Below are 12,171 nucleotides of genomic sequence, written 5' to 3'. Positions count from 1 at the left end.
AATGTACGTGCAAAACAGAGAATTTAAAAACACAGGATTTCTGCCAATCTGGGTGTTTGGTTCACGAGAATTGGATGATCACAGGATGCAAAGAAGCATGGTGAGATTAAGTCAAACCACAAGAAAATGTACGGCTATAATTCTATTATGCTACTATCTCTTAGTCTTGTGCTTCATGAATAGGAATTTGAAAAGAAGAACAAGTGGATATTAAAATTCCTACGGTTTTTCTTTCAAGGAGACACTAAAGGAACAAATCCTACAGTTTTCCTTTACTCCATTCCTTTCAACCAAATGCATGAATAGTAGTACCATAGGAAACTTTCCAATTTCTATGTTTTTCCTTCACTTTTCCTTTCAAGCACTGGCGATTCTAGTAGGCAGGCTTGAGCAGGGAAAAGCCTACACTCAAAAAATGTTTTTGTGCTACTTCTACTACTTTGGACCCAGGCCACTGCCCTACTAGCTCAACTCCCAGGCCCATCTACAAATGCACAGCTCAAACGCGTAGAGATAAATAATGATGGCGTTCAAGAGAGTCCATCACGGATAGCTAAGTCGCCTGGTACCTCACTGCTTGTCATATAGTAGTAGAAACTAATCGTATTTCACGTTACTACGTGTGCTCAGTGGATAATATATATATAACATGTAGAGTAAAAAAGCGATGCAACAAGTGTACAACCTCTTTGGCAAAGCCATGTCGATCTCAGCGTGATTGGGTTGGTCGGTGAGGAAGCTCCGACTGATTTGTCTGTCGGAGGAGGGGAAGAAGATCTTAGGCGTCTAGACATGGAGCCCGGGGTAATGCTCCGCTGCGATGGAGGGCTTCGTTGTTGGAGCAGCTCCGTGAGTTGTATGACGACAAGGCTGAAGCAGGACAAGAGAGACAATGTTAACCTGAGTGGAATTCTAATAGCATCTCCAATAGATGACGTAAATACACATCAATGTATGTCCATCACCTATATAAGGTGCGTCTATCATGGGGAAGTTGTGAGCAATGGTGAAAGTCATAGTACCGATCATGGTGGTTATGTAATTTTCTTTTCTTTTGAAAACCTATCCAATCTTTTTTCCTCCACGTAGTATGGTGCAACATAATAATTGCATATTAGTATCTTTTATGAAAGAAGCCATCATGGTTACATAAGAAAGCCTTGTTCATATCGAGGCTTTGTTTGGGAATCAAGGAAATCCGTACGATATTTGAGAGATGATCATATGTAATAGTTGATTTTTTAGCAACAAAGGAAATTTGACACAATCATGTGGATTAAATCATTGAATTTAATGCAAAGACTAGTCTCTGCCCATGACTTAACTTTCTTGAATCATACACCCATGCGATCATTCGCCGGTCAACCATATGTATATCTGAATCGTAATTTTTCGTGGTGTCCATTAAATTGATGTGCACGTAGAAGAAATATCGAGTGGAGAAATATATATATGTGCCATTTATAGATTCTTTAGAACATCCTTTAGAAGATAGACAAGATCAAGACTCTGATGTCAGTGTTTGACCTTCTACATTGTCACATGGCAAGTCAAAATAGTGTGTGTAATATCACGACTTATAGCAAGATACGCTTTGATTATATAGCACTTAATGGATCGTATATGTGACGTAGGTATATATATTTTGGGAAAAGAATTATAAGTACAATTGAAATATGCATTCATTGTCCGCCGAAACTATATTGGCAATAAATTAGATATGAAATTGGTAGTCTCGATATGTCATAAATCAGATATAATATTTCATACAGAAGATACATGTCACTAGCATTTATAGTCTTTTAATCATGTTTTACCATCAGAAAAAGATTCGCTATATGGTGATGCTATAAATATCGTACCCTCCTGGTCACCCTCTCCATACAAACAATCTTTCGGTATCATACCTCTCATAGTTTTATCCAACTCCCATAAGCTTTCCCTGAAAAAGCCTCAAATTCCCTCCATGAATCAAAGAGTCAACCAGGAGTGGAACCCCTCTGAGGTAGAGGGGGCAAGATCAATCATTGATCGTCTCAACAACTACTACAACAATGATGTTACCAGCCATGAGAAGGACAAGAAGCATGATATTGTGGCCAATCTCAAAGCATGGTTCCCTAGGAAGTCCATGCAATAGGTAACAGACTTGTATCATGATCTTGTTACAGAGATGCATATGTTGCAGTGTCCAGAGAAGGAGTACAATGGTACCAATAGTGACCATGGTGTCATTTACACTGTGGATGGCCTTGTGAATAAAAACTTTGGATTGCAAAAGGAGGTTGCCATGGAAGGAATGGGTATTTTGTTTGGTCGTCCATTGGAGAGTATGCAAACCATGGAGATACAAGGAGAGGTGCTGATGGTGGAGGAGAACAAGGTGGTGTTGGAGAATAAGATGTGCATCCCTCAACCAGTGCTTGCACCACGTGCCAAGGGGTTTTGGACCATAGAGGAACATAGGTTATTCATGTTTCATCCTTCCTAATTTTCCATGGGATTTAAAAAATTATTTCATTTTGATTATTCTCTTGGAGATGTCGGGTGTATTTTAGTAGAAAGCATATTATTGACCATTATGTGGGTTTCATTATCATGAATCGGAGGTTTGTTTTTTTATTTTTGTTGTACTCATAGTGCCCATTTCACATTTACCAGAAACAATAGTACGAAGATGTATATATTTCGTTTGTGAACAACCGACTTTATTTCATTATTGTGCTTCCATTAATAAGTTAATACCACCGACGCTTGTCCTTACAATTAAAGATGGAGTAGTTAATTATATATTCATACTAAAGAATGAAACTACTATTGCAAGTATTATCATGGTCTATTTATATCTATTATCAATATATGACCATGGTAGTTATGAAATTCCTTATTTATTTATAATCACCTATTATCACCTATTATATTATAACATCGTAAAAGATAAAGAGAGATATCCTTTACTAGCACAAGGGTTAATATTTGGTTACAAGTTTTAATACTCCAACTATTGCATTTTTTTCACCAATATATTAATAATCAATATGTCCTTGAAATAATTAACCTAACTAGTTCATCTTGAACATGGTTATTCTAGGCTCTTTCTCCATGGGTTGAGTGCATGTGGTCGTGGAAAATGGAAGGACATATCAAAGTACTTCGTCACTAGTAGGACTCCAGCCCAGATTTCGAGCCATGCACAGAAGTACTTCATGAGGCTACAGAGCAAAGGGTCAGGAAGCCAACGCTATAGCATCAACAACGTGGAGCTCGATGATGCTGACCCATGGAAAATGGAGAATAGCTTTAATTTCTGGCAAGCACTCGCCTTGCAATCTACAATTGGCGTTGATAACCAAAATCCAAGTTTTGATTTGCAAACTCCTTCAAGTCCATTTGCACCATGAACAATATATTCTAGTTTGGAGTTGTCTTTCTTGAAGAAAAGGAGTTAGTAATAGTATGTTGTGAGAATTATATGATGTTGTCGTCGTAGTAGGGGCTAGTGAAATTTGTTCCTACTAGTATACAAGTATTACTTAAACTTCCTTCAAAGTATTGTATGGGATATCATGTATAAGATGCTATGATTTAAATTATATTGCATATGTGTTTGGAGAGTCAGTAATATGTGTTGTTACTATTTACTATGGTTGTTGTATAAACATCGCAACTAAAATTGATGTGGTATTTGTACGAACATACCATTTTTCTCTAGGTGGGTCCTACATGTAAGGAGGTGTGACGTTACAACACTAATAGGCCAGTCAAGAAGGTGAAAACCAGCCTCATTAGTGACAACTGGTGTCAACCAAGCTTGAGATTGATTCTTTAACGGATTGACAAGTTGGATGTGTGCATTAACTAGTTTTCTAGTTCATGGTTGAGAGCAAAGTGGTAAGTTGAGTATTGAAAAGTGAACTAATCTCAATTGGAAACGTTTATCTAAACAACATATACTGAATATACGTGTTCATTTTTTCTAAAGAACATATATAGTTGTTCCAACTCCATGGAGGCTTCAAGAAAAAAATGAAGGCTAAAGAGAAGATTTATTTTGGAGACGAAGCGGGCATTTTGCCTATTACACTTTAGTACGTGATTCAATTCTATTGGACCGTAGAGTGTAAACACAATAGAATCTCGGAATGCGGCTACAGAGGCCAACTGGATCCCTAGAGCCAGCGAGAAGTTTGCGCTTGAGAAGCAAGCCTTTGGAAAAAAACATTGTTTCAAGAAAAGTCGATCACTTCTTAAGTTCTTATTGGTCTTTAGAGAAATTATAAGATCAATCTAAGGTTGAAAACCAAACTCACCAACACCGCAAATGGTTTTTATTATTTGGATCTTCAGATAGAATGTAGGGTAGTGGCCGAATTTTCACTACTTTGGATACAAAATTCCTACACTCCACGATTTATGCATGACTTCTATAGAAACTAGGAACAGTCAACTAATTTTTTCCAAGATCTCATCAAGCGTACACCATCAAAGATGGTATGGTAGTTGGAACAGAAACACGAAAAACAATGTTTACAATGTATACAAAAGCAACACTATGTGTAGCCTATGATGTCACCTTACACACAAATTTGCCGAAAAGCCTTTTTTCAGTTTTAGGCAATAGTCCTACAGTGTCTAAGACATCCAAATGCATGCTCACCAGATGCCATGGGTTCTAGCATCACCACCGAACACATATGTAGCATTACCATCTCAGCCAAGGTCTTAACTTGAACAAACAGAAGAAACCCCTCTGGTGTGTCCAAAATCTCATACCGAAAATGATACCAACTAAATATTGAAGAAACATAAAGTCTTGCAGAAAAAGTATAATAGAAATTTTTGCTTCCTCCACCTTTATCGCTATAGAGAAGACAAAGTGGCGGACGAGATAAGCACCTAAACAAAATATTACATGATCTAGAGATCTTGATTTGTCGAAATCTAATTGTACGAGCACCATGGCGGCACTAGAACCAATATCACACCACAGATACACAAATGGAGCCGAGAGAATCTTATTATGTCGCTGCCACAATTACAATGTGTCAGACATTCGAACTAAGCAACAAGCTGAACATGGATGGTGGTTTCAACGCTGAAGCTAGCATAGTAGGTGCACGGACGGAGGCAGGAATCTTACTAAAGGGGTCCAATGGGAAAGAGAAATATTGAGGGGCGGGGCCATGTTTTCGGGAAAAAGTTTGCCATGGGAGGAAGGGGGGCCATGGCCCCAGCTCGCCCACGCCGGCTCCATCCTTGGGGAGGAGCCAACATGATCCTCAGGGATGACAGCGGTTCAACTGTACTCTCCTCTTGCAAACATCTTCATAATTGCGACAGTCCTTTGGAAGCTGAACTTTTGGCATGCATAGAAGGAATTAGCCTTGCTCAGGAATGGTGTCTGAGCGCTCATCATTGAGACCGATTCTGAACTACCGACTAACTATCAATAGATGAGATCCAGATTGATCAGCCAATGCAGCGATTGTTAAGGAGATTAAACACCTACTATAGAGGGATAATCAACATGTCATCTCCATGATCCGTCGATCAAGGAACTGTGTGGCGCATCGCCTCGCTCAGCTAGGGCTTCTTTTAAAAAATTATAATAAAAATAAATGAAAGGTTTGTTCTCACAAAAAGTGAAACAACAAAGAATTGAACCACTAAGAAGTTAAGTAAAAAATGAGAGGTAAAGTTGAGTAATTAACATTGAAGAGATCAAAGTGAAACACTAAAAAGTGAGACACCACCAGCAGGCGTCGTGTTGTCATTCAGCACAACGCACACATCATTGTGAGTAGAGGGCAACGCGCAGCGCAACTAAAACACCGGGTGAATCTCATGGCAGACCAACACTTCCTTCCAAGCGCTAGTGAGCAACAGCAAACAGCAAATCCTCGCAGTCTCGCCGATCTGATGGTGGTTCCCTCACCTCGGTGTCGTCGCGCCGGCTGGTCGTGGCAGGGTACGTGCGCTCACTGGAACAATGCAACAAGGGAGCAGTGCTGCCGGCCGCTTCGTGGCCACAACGATGGAGGGAGAGGCTCGCTGATGAAGGGAAGGAGAGGTGCTGCCGACCACGGCCGCCACCGCGGCGTATCTGCTCGGGAAAAGGATGGAACCCGTGCGGGCCTGTGTGCGGGAGGAATATAGAGAGGCTCTGAAGTGTTGGCCAGGCCGAGAAAACGGCCCTCAGACCTGTAGGCTGATAGTCCTTATTGAAATCTCTAAAAAGACTTATATTTAGGAACAGAGGGAGTAGATTTTTGTGAATCTATTTTCCGAATTCATAATGCCGAGGCACCATGCTATTTGGGCACATATATTGTCCTTGCAACTACGTAGCTTGCACACGCGCTGACATACACAAGCACAAGATGATGATCAAGTTGTGGTTTACTCATAAACAATATGTGGTTAGTTTTTCTTTACAGCAGTGTTGTTAATTCCAAGTTCCTATGATGCACAATTTTACTAGCTCGTATCTCTGAAGAACCATTAGCATAAACTTGGATGGAGATGATTGATCTTTCTTTGATAGGAGTTCTCACAGAACACGCTCAGCAGGATGTCGAGATCGGCACAGGCAGAAAGTATAAAATTAATTTATTGTTGAAACACAAAGTCAACTTCTTTCTAGAAAAGGACGATAGCCCTTAGTCTCTGCATCAATCATTGAAGACAAACATGACTAAGGCAATGAATACTTTTTTTCTCTTTCATTATGATGGAATGTAGGGACTGCGGTCCAATTTCTACTCCAGGTATAAACTTTTCTTTTCGGACTAGGTACAAACTTCCTAACGTTCACCATTGTCATGTATAAGGACATGTTCAGAGTGGACCCTCAATTCGCCCGCAAACGTCTGAACCGAGTTGTTCGGGCGCGGTTTTCCATATAACGTCATCCAGCATCGGTCCATGGACCACTCCGCATGTTTGCTTTCTCACAAACCAGAAGCAAACTAGGGGGGCTTGGTGGGAGTCTGGACCTCCATCACGTATGACTCCGACACCCCCGGCCCACCCAAAACCACACCCGGACCCCGTGTCTCCATCCCTTTCCCATTTCTCTGCATCCACTTCCCCCCTGGACGCCATCACCACTGTACCAAGCTGCCCGCCCGCCAAGCCCTCGCATGACCTCCACACCTTCGGCATGTAGCTTTGCCTATGCCATCGTTCCACACCTATCGTTTGTCCGTCACACATGTACCATCCTCCCCTACAGATGTCGTCTGTGGGGGTCGCCATGCCCCGCAAGTGTGTGGTGAGATGCCCATGCTAAATTTTTGATATTTTTTCTCCCTTTGAAGCAATGGATAATACATGGAGTGCATCATGAGAACTATGTTGAGTCATCTGATGACTATCCGACAAGGAGGATTATGCAGATGAAATGGTGATGATGCAGGCGGTCCTTGTAGACGCGGAGCATGCAGAAGCTTGTTTAAGTGCATTTGGATAGGGCATTTGAAGTGCTCCAAATCCGTTTTGTCGTTGTTTGTGGACCTGCTAAACAATGGGATTTAGAGACCTGGTGGGAGGTGATGACATGTTGTGTGATCATGCACAACATGATCATGAAGGGTGAGGGTGAAGATGCCGTCGGGGATTTCGAATTTGAGAACATGGGTTATGCAACTTCAAAATTAGAATCCTGTCACATTTGATGAGTTTGTCCAAATGCGTCAACAAAAATTCGGCATCGACCAACTCATGAGTAGCTTAAGGAAGATCTGATTGAGTATCTGTGGACGTTAAAGGAGACAACTAGAACATATATGCGAGTTGAATTCATGTTTGAACTATTTTACATTTGAACTACTGTCACACTTGAATATTTTAACTCATCTAAGATTTGATATGCTATTATTTTGAGTATTGTGGATCAAGAAAAAAAATAGGGACATATGTTTAGGGGACAGGGTTGGATGGCTGGCTCCCGTATCCGCATCCGTGGGATAAATAGTGTTTCCATTTTTTAGGGCCGACGTTGAAGATGTCCTAAGACCTCACCAATCGCCCACCCTCGAGGATGGGATAATGATGATAGTGTATATCATGATGATCCTACATGTTGATTATGATGTTAGCTGATATCATAGTTTTCGCCATGGGTCCTAGCGAGGTCGCTAGCATCTCGCCCTAGGTCTTAACTCGAAACATGCATGAAAAGCACCTCTGACACGTCAGAAATTCAGATGAAGATGATGCCAACTTAAGATTGAAGAAGCATAAAGCCTTTGACAGAAGGACATATCAGCATACTCCCTCCCTTTCATTTCGATGGGCCCAACTCCAAAAACTCTTGTACCATTGTAGATTTTTCTAGGGAAAATGGGATTCGAACCGACGACCTATAATCACATAGTCCCTCCAATCCATATTAATTGTCGCTGACTCTATTATTTTTCATATTATTTATTTCCCATCTGATAAGAAAATCAAAACATAATTGAAGGTTGCACTTACCAATGGGTGCGGACCCTCGTACACTCATCACATGGCCAAGCTAGCACATGTGCATGAGTGTGTTGCATAGTAGGTAATTAAGGTGGTTGCTTTCCCTAAGCATAATGTGAGCAAATATAGCGAAATTGACAAAAATATTAGTTAGACCTTATATAAAACGAAGGGGTGAGGGGGGAGTGCTTCCTCTGACTTTTACGACCATTGAGAAGATAAGAAGAGGCATATGTGATAAACCACCTGAACAGTGGCACTTTGGTCGAAGAGATCCAGATTCGTCGAATGCTAACTCTACTAGCTCTGCAAGGACACTATAAAACACACCACAAATAGTTAAATGAAGCTCACACGTAGTCACACTTCGCATCCATATGTCGTCGCTGGCCACTACTTCCCCTTTTCCTTTCCCTCCCAAAGCATGATGCCTAGTCCTCTCAAGCTACGCCATTGGCCCTTCCATACTACCCGTTGCTTCCCTACACCACCCTCAATAAAGAGCTACCCAAGTCCCCGTCAATGATGTCATCATGTCGTCTCTATTTTTTCGCTTCTGATCTCAAGCCTCCAAGTGTACGCACGTGTATCACTACCGGGGCGGGTCTCCCCACGGGGACCTAACACGCGTCAAGTGTCCAAGACGAGAAGAAAAGGGCCCCGATGTCGGGATACGAGGTGGGTAACGGGGGCGCTTTTGCTAAGGGAGATGGGAAGCAAGAGTGATCACCTAGCAGGGATGCCCTTAATTGTTGACATCTAGAATAGTGACACAAGAGAACTAGACACCATGGCTATCTTAGCAGCAGAATCAATGATATTATCGTTGCCAAGATAGTCCGAGACAACCCATAAACACTCATGGAACATTCAATAGCTAAACCGTCATGTCGAAACATGAATGGCTCCCCAACGACAAGATCCATGTACTTCGCATCACACAATTTTACAACAACGGGGTAACTCCACATCACCACAACCACAAAAAACAAAGTGAAACGTAAATATATATTTTTGAGTAATTGATATCAAATCGGGCTAGAACAAACACCATACAGACAAGCAGGCAGAAGGTGTCACGCAGGCCAGATCAAAAATAAATAAATAAAAGGTGTCACGCACGCACACGCACACGCAGCACACAGGCTTAGCACAAAGCAGAGGATGGCGAGCGGGCGAGCAGCAGCAAGCAGTCTCCCCGAGTGGTTTGCCTCCCCGCCGTCGTTGCGCTGCCTCGCTTCGCTGGTGCCAGGCGTGCGTGCGGCGTGCCGGGGCAGGGCAAGGAGAGAAGCAGTGCCGCCGGCCGGTTCTTCGCCGCGCCGGCGCGGAGGGGCAGCGTGAGGAACGAGCTGTACAGCCGCATCGGCCCCCACCGCCACCCCCACCCCGACATCCTCCCCTTCGACATCGTCATGTGCGTCCGAGCGGGCCGCTACGGGCGTTTGATCCCGCTCGTCGTCAACCTGCCCCACGGACGCAACGGCGAGACCCTCCAGATTGTCCTGTGCCTGTCCAGGACCCCTGGTGAGAGCTACTCTCCATCTCCCAACTTCCTAATGGTAGTCTTTGACTGAATTTGTTACGCACAGTGTACAGATTTAGGTGTTTGTTTCAGTGGGTGTTAATCTGCTTGTGCTTGAAAATCAGTTTACTTAAACTGTTATGGTCTGACAAACTGTTTACTGAAATTGTTGTAGTCTGAAAAACAGTTAACTGAAACTTTTAGGTGTTTGGAATTGTCTGCAGCTGTTGTTGTCTTGCAGTTTATTGTTCATTTCACAGCAACCTTGATATGGAAAGTGTTGGTTTCATACTACTGTCCTTGATTCAGATAATTTAGTTCCTCTATTTGGTGCTATTCTGTCCCAAGTAAAAACTATGGAACTGAAATAGACGAATCAGTTAATTAAATGTCTTTTCAGCCTTAACAAAGAAGATTGTGGTATCCGTTTTACGCATTGAGCCTATTTCACTTGTGTTGAATAACCTGTGAGCAAAATTCAGGTTCCTAGAATCTAAATTAAATCTAGTTTCTGCACATGAGCTATATTATTGTCCGTTTTTGTACATGAGCTGTACTATTATCGGTCTTGTCATTTTATTTTATTTTGTAAAACTTTGAGATTTACATTACTGGTTTGCTTCCTAGTGATCTTCCTTGCCGAGAAATGTACTGGTGGTCTTGAATCTCTTTCGTGCAGATGTTAGATTTGATATTGCTTACTGCATGAAAATGATATTTAGAGTCTTAAAATTCAAAAGAAATATTTAGAGTGTTACTTTAGTGAGTGTTAGTCTGATCGTGCTTGGAAAAAGGATATTATGATAGGTTTTGTTAGGGCTTGGGACTTTTCTGACACTGATGTAGTCTTGTAGGAAGGTAAAAGTAGTTGCATGGGAATAGTAGGTGCCAATGCCATGTGTATGTATCAGTCTGTGTACACATGGTAAAAGATGGTCTGAACTCTGAAGCTAGTCGAAACTACTAGTTCCACATTTCTTTTCTTGATTCAGATAATTCAGTTCATCATTTTCATAATATTTTGCCGCTAGTACTCCCTCCGTTCCATATTACTCGTCGCTGGTTTAGTACAACTTTGTACTAAATCAGCGACGACTAATATGGAACGGAGGGAGTAGAAATTATGGAACCTAAAAAGCCAAATCAAGTTCAGTCGTCTCGTTTCATCTTTGCAGAGAAGATACTAAGTTTCTAACTTGATAAGAAAATTCAGATCGATAGTATCCTACTATAGATAGTGCATAAAAGTTTAGTTCCTTGCAAATTATATTGTTTCAGGTTTTGACTACTTGTTCTTGTCATTGATTAATGGTCTGATGCCTAACTGACTCATTATTTCTGCTTATTCAGCCTATGGTAGGCTGCGATACCCGGATGTCCACGCAGAGTAGAGAAAGAACGGAGCAGGAGTCCTGACAGTTCAACTCCTCAGAATTTTGGCCGCCTCGGACACAATGACAGCAGAACTAGACGCCTACTTTTACATATAGATTGATATAGGTCGAGAAAACTTATCAGCTCTTGTGTTTCTTCTGCTAGCTAAAACTTGCACTGTTTTGAGTGTTACTCGCGGTTCTATGATTCAGAACTGCTGGGATCGTTGCCTCCAACTGTTCGAGTGTTGCTCTTCTGGCATTCATCTCTGTGGTGCTTCCTGGATGAAGCATTTACCTGTAGGGGTTCTTGCTATGGGTTGATGATCTTCCATTTCTTTTCTGGATGATGATGCACTTCGTATAAATGAAAAGGCAGTGGTTCTTGCCAGTAATGTTGTGAGCTGCTGATAGTGCTTCTAGTTGTGTTGTTTTGAGAGTAGGAAAATGAATTTGTAACGTATGAACAAAATTCAGATTTTATCCAACAGCGCTACAAGAAGAAAACTAGCTTCTGCACATTACATTGTTTTCAGGATTTGAACATAAGCTGCCTTCTTTTTCTTTCGCTGTCTTGTTTGAGCAGACACTAGTTTTCATTCTGCATTTCTCTTAGATGAAGCATCTGACATGAACACTGATTTGGTGGCTCCTGCTGTGAGAGTTGAGCACTTTGTGTCCCCCTTTCTAATCCTGTTTGTTGGTTATGTGCAACAGCACGATTCATTTGTGGTATTCTATTTAGCAATTTACTCTTAAGTAGATCCATCATAGTTCAGAGAGGCTTATTATGAAAAATAAACATGC

At 41.6% G+C, this 12,171-nt stretch overlaps 1 protein-coding gene across 1 annotated transcript; it reads left to right on the top strand.

The window, feature by feature from the left end:
* Positions 1–9,356: 9,356 nt before the first annotated feature.
* LOC123153065 (uncharacterized) lies at positions 9,357–11,838 on the top strand. Its single transcript, XM_044572370.1, has 3 exons — positions 9,357–9,428; positions 9,621–9,993; positions 11,342–11,838. The coding sequence occupies exons 1-3, from the start codon at positions 9,357–9,359 to the stop codon at positions 11,380–11,382; spliced, it is 486 nt and encodes a 161-aa protein (XP_044428305.1). The 3' UTR covers positions 11,383–11,838.
* The last annotated feature ends 333 nt before the right edge of the window (positions 11,839–12,171 follow it).

Source organism: Triticum aestivum, chromosome 7A, assembly GCF_018294505.1.
Source record: "Triticum aestivum cultivar Chinese Spring chromosome 7A, IWGSC CS RefSeq v2.1, whole genome shotgun sequence".
NCBI classification, from domain to species: domain Eukaryota; kingdom Viridiplantae; phylum Streptophyta; class Magnoliopsida; order Poales; family Poaceae; genus Triticum; species Triticum aestivum.
This window is presented reverse-complemented; position numbering and strand designations above follow the sequence as displayed.

Excerpts from the sequence above, each read along its gene's own strand:
- LOC123153065 (XM_044572370.1), top strand. The coding sequence starts at position 9,357 with ATGTCGAAACATGAATGGCTCCCCAACGACAAGATCCATGTACTTCGC. Across the intron at positions 9,429-9,620 it reads CACAATTTTACAACAACGGG|CACAAAGCAGAGGATGGCGA; the intron begins GTAACTCCACAT and ends ACACAGGCTTAG. Across the intron at positions 9,994-11,341 it reads GTGCCTGTCCAGGACCCCTG|CCTATGGTAGGCTGCGATAC; the intron begins GTGAGAGCTACT and ends CTGCTTATTCAG.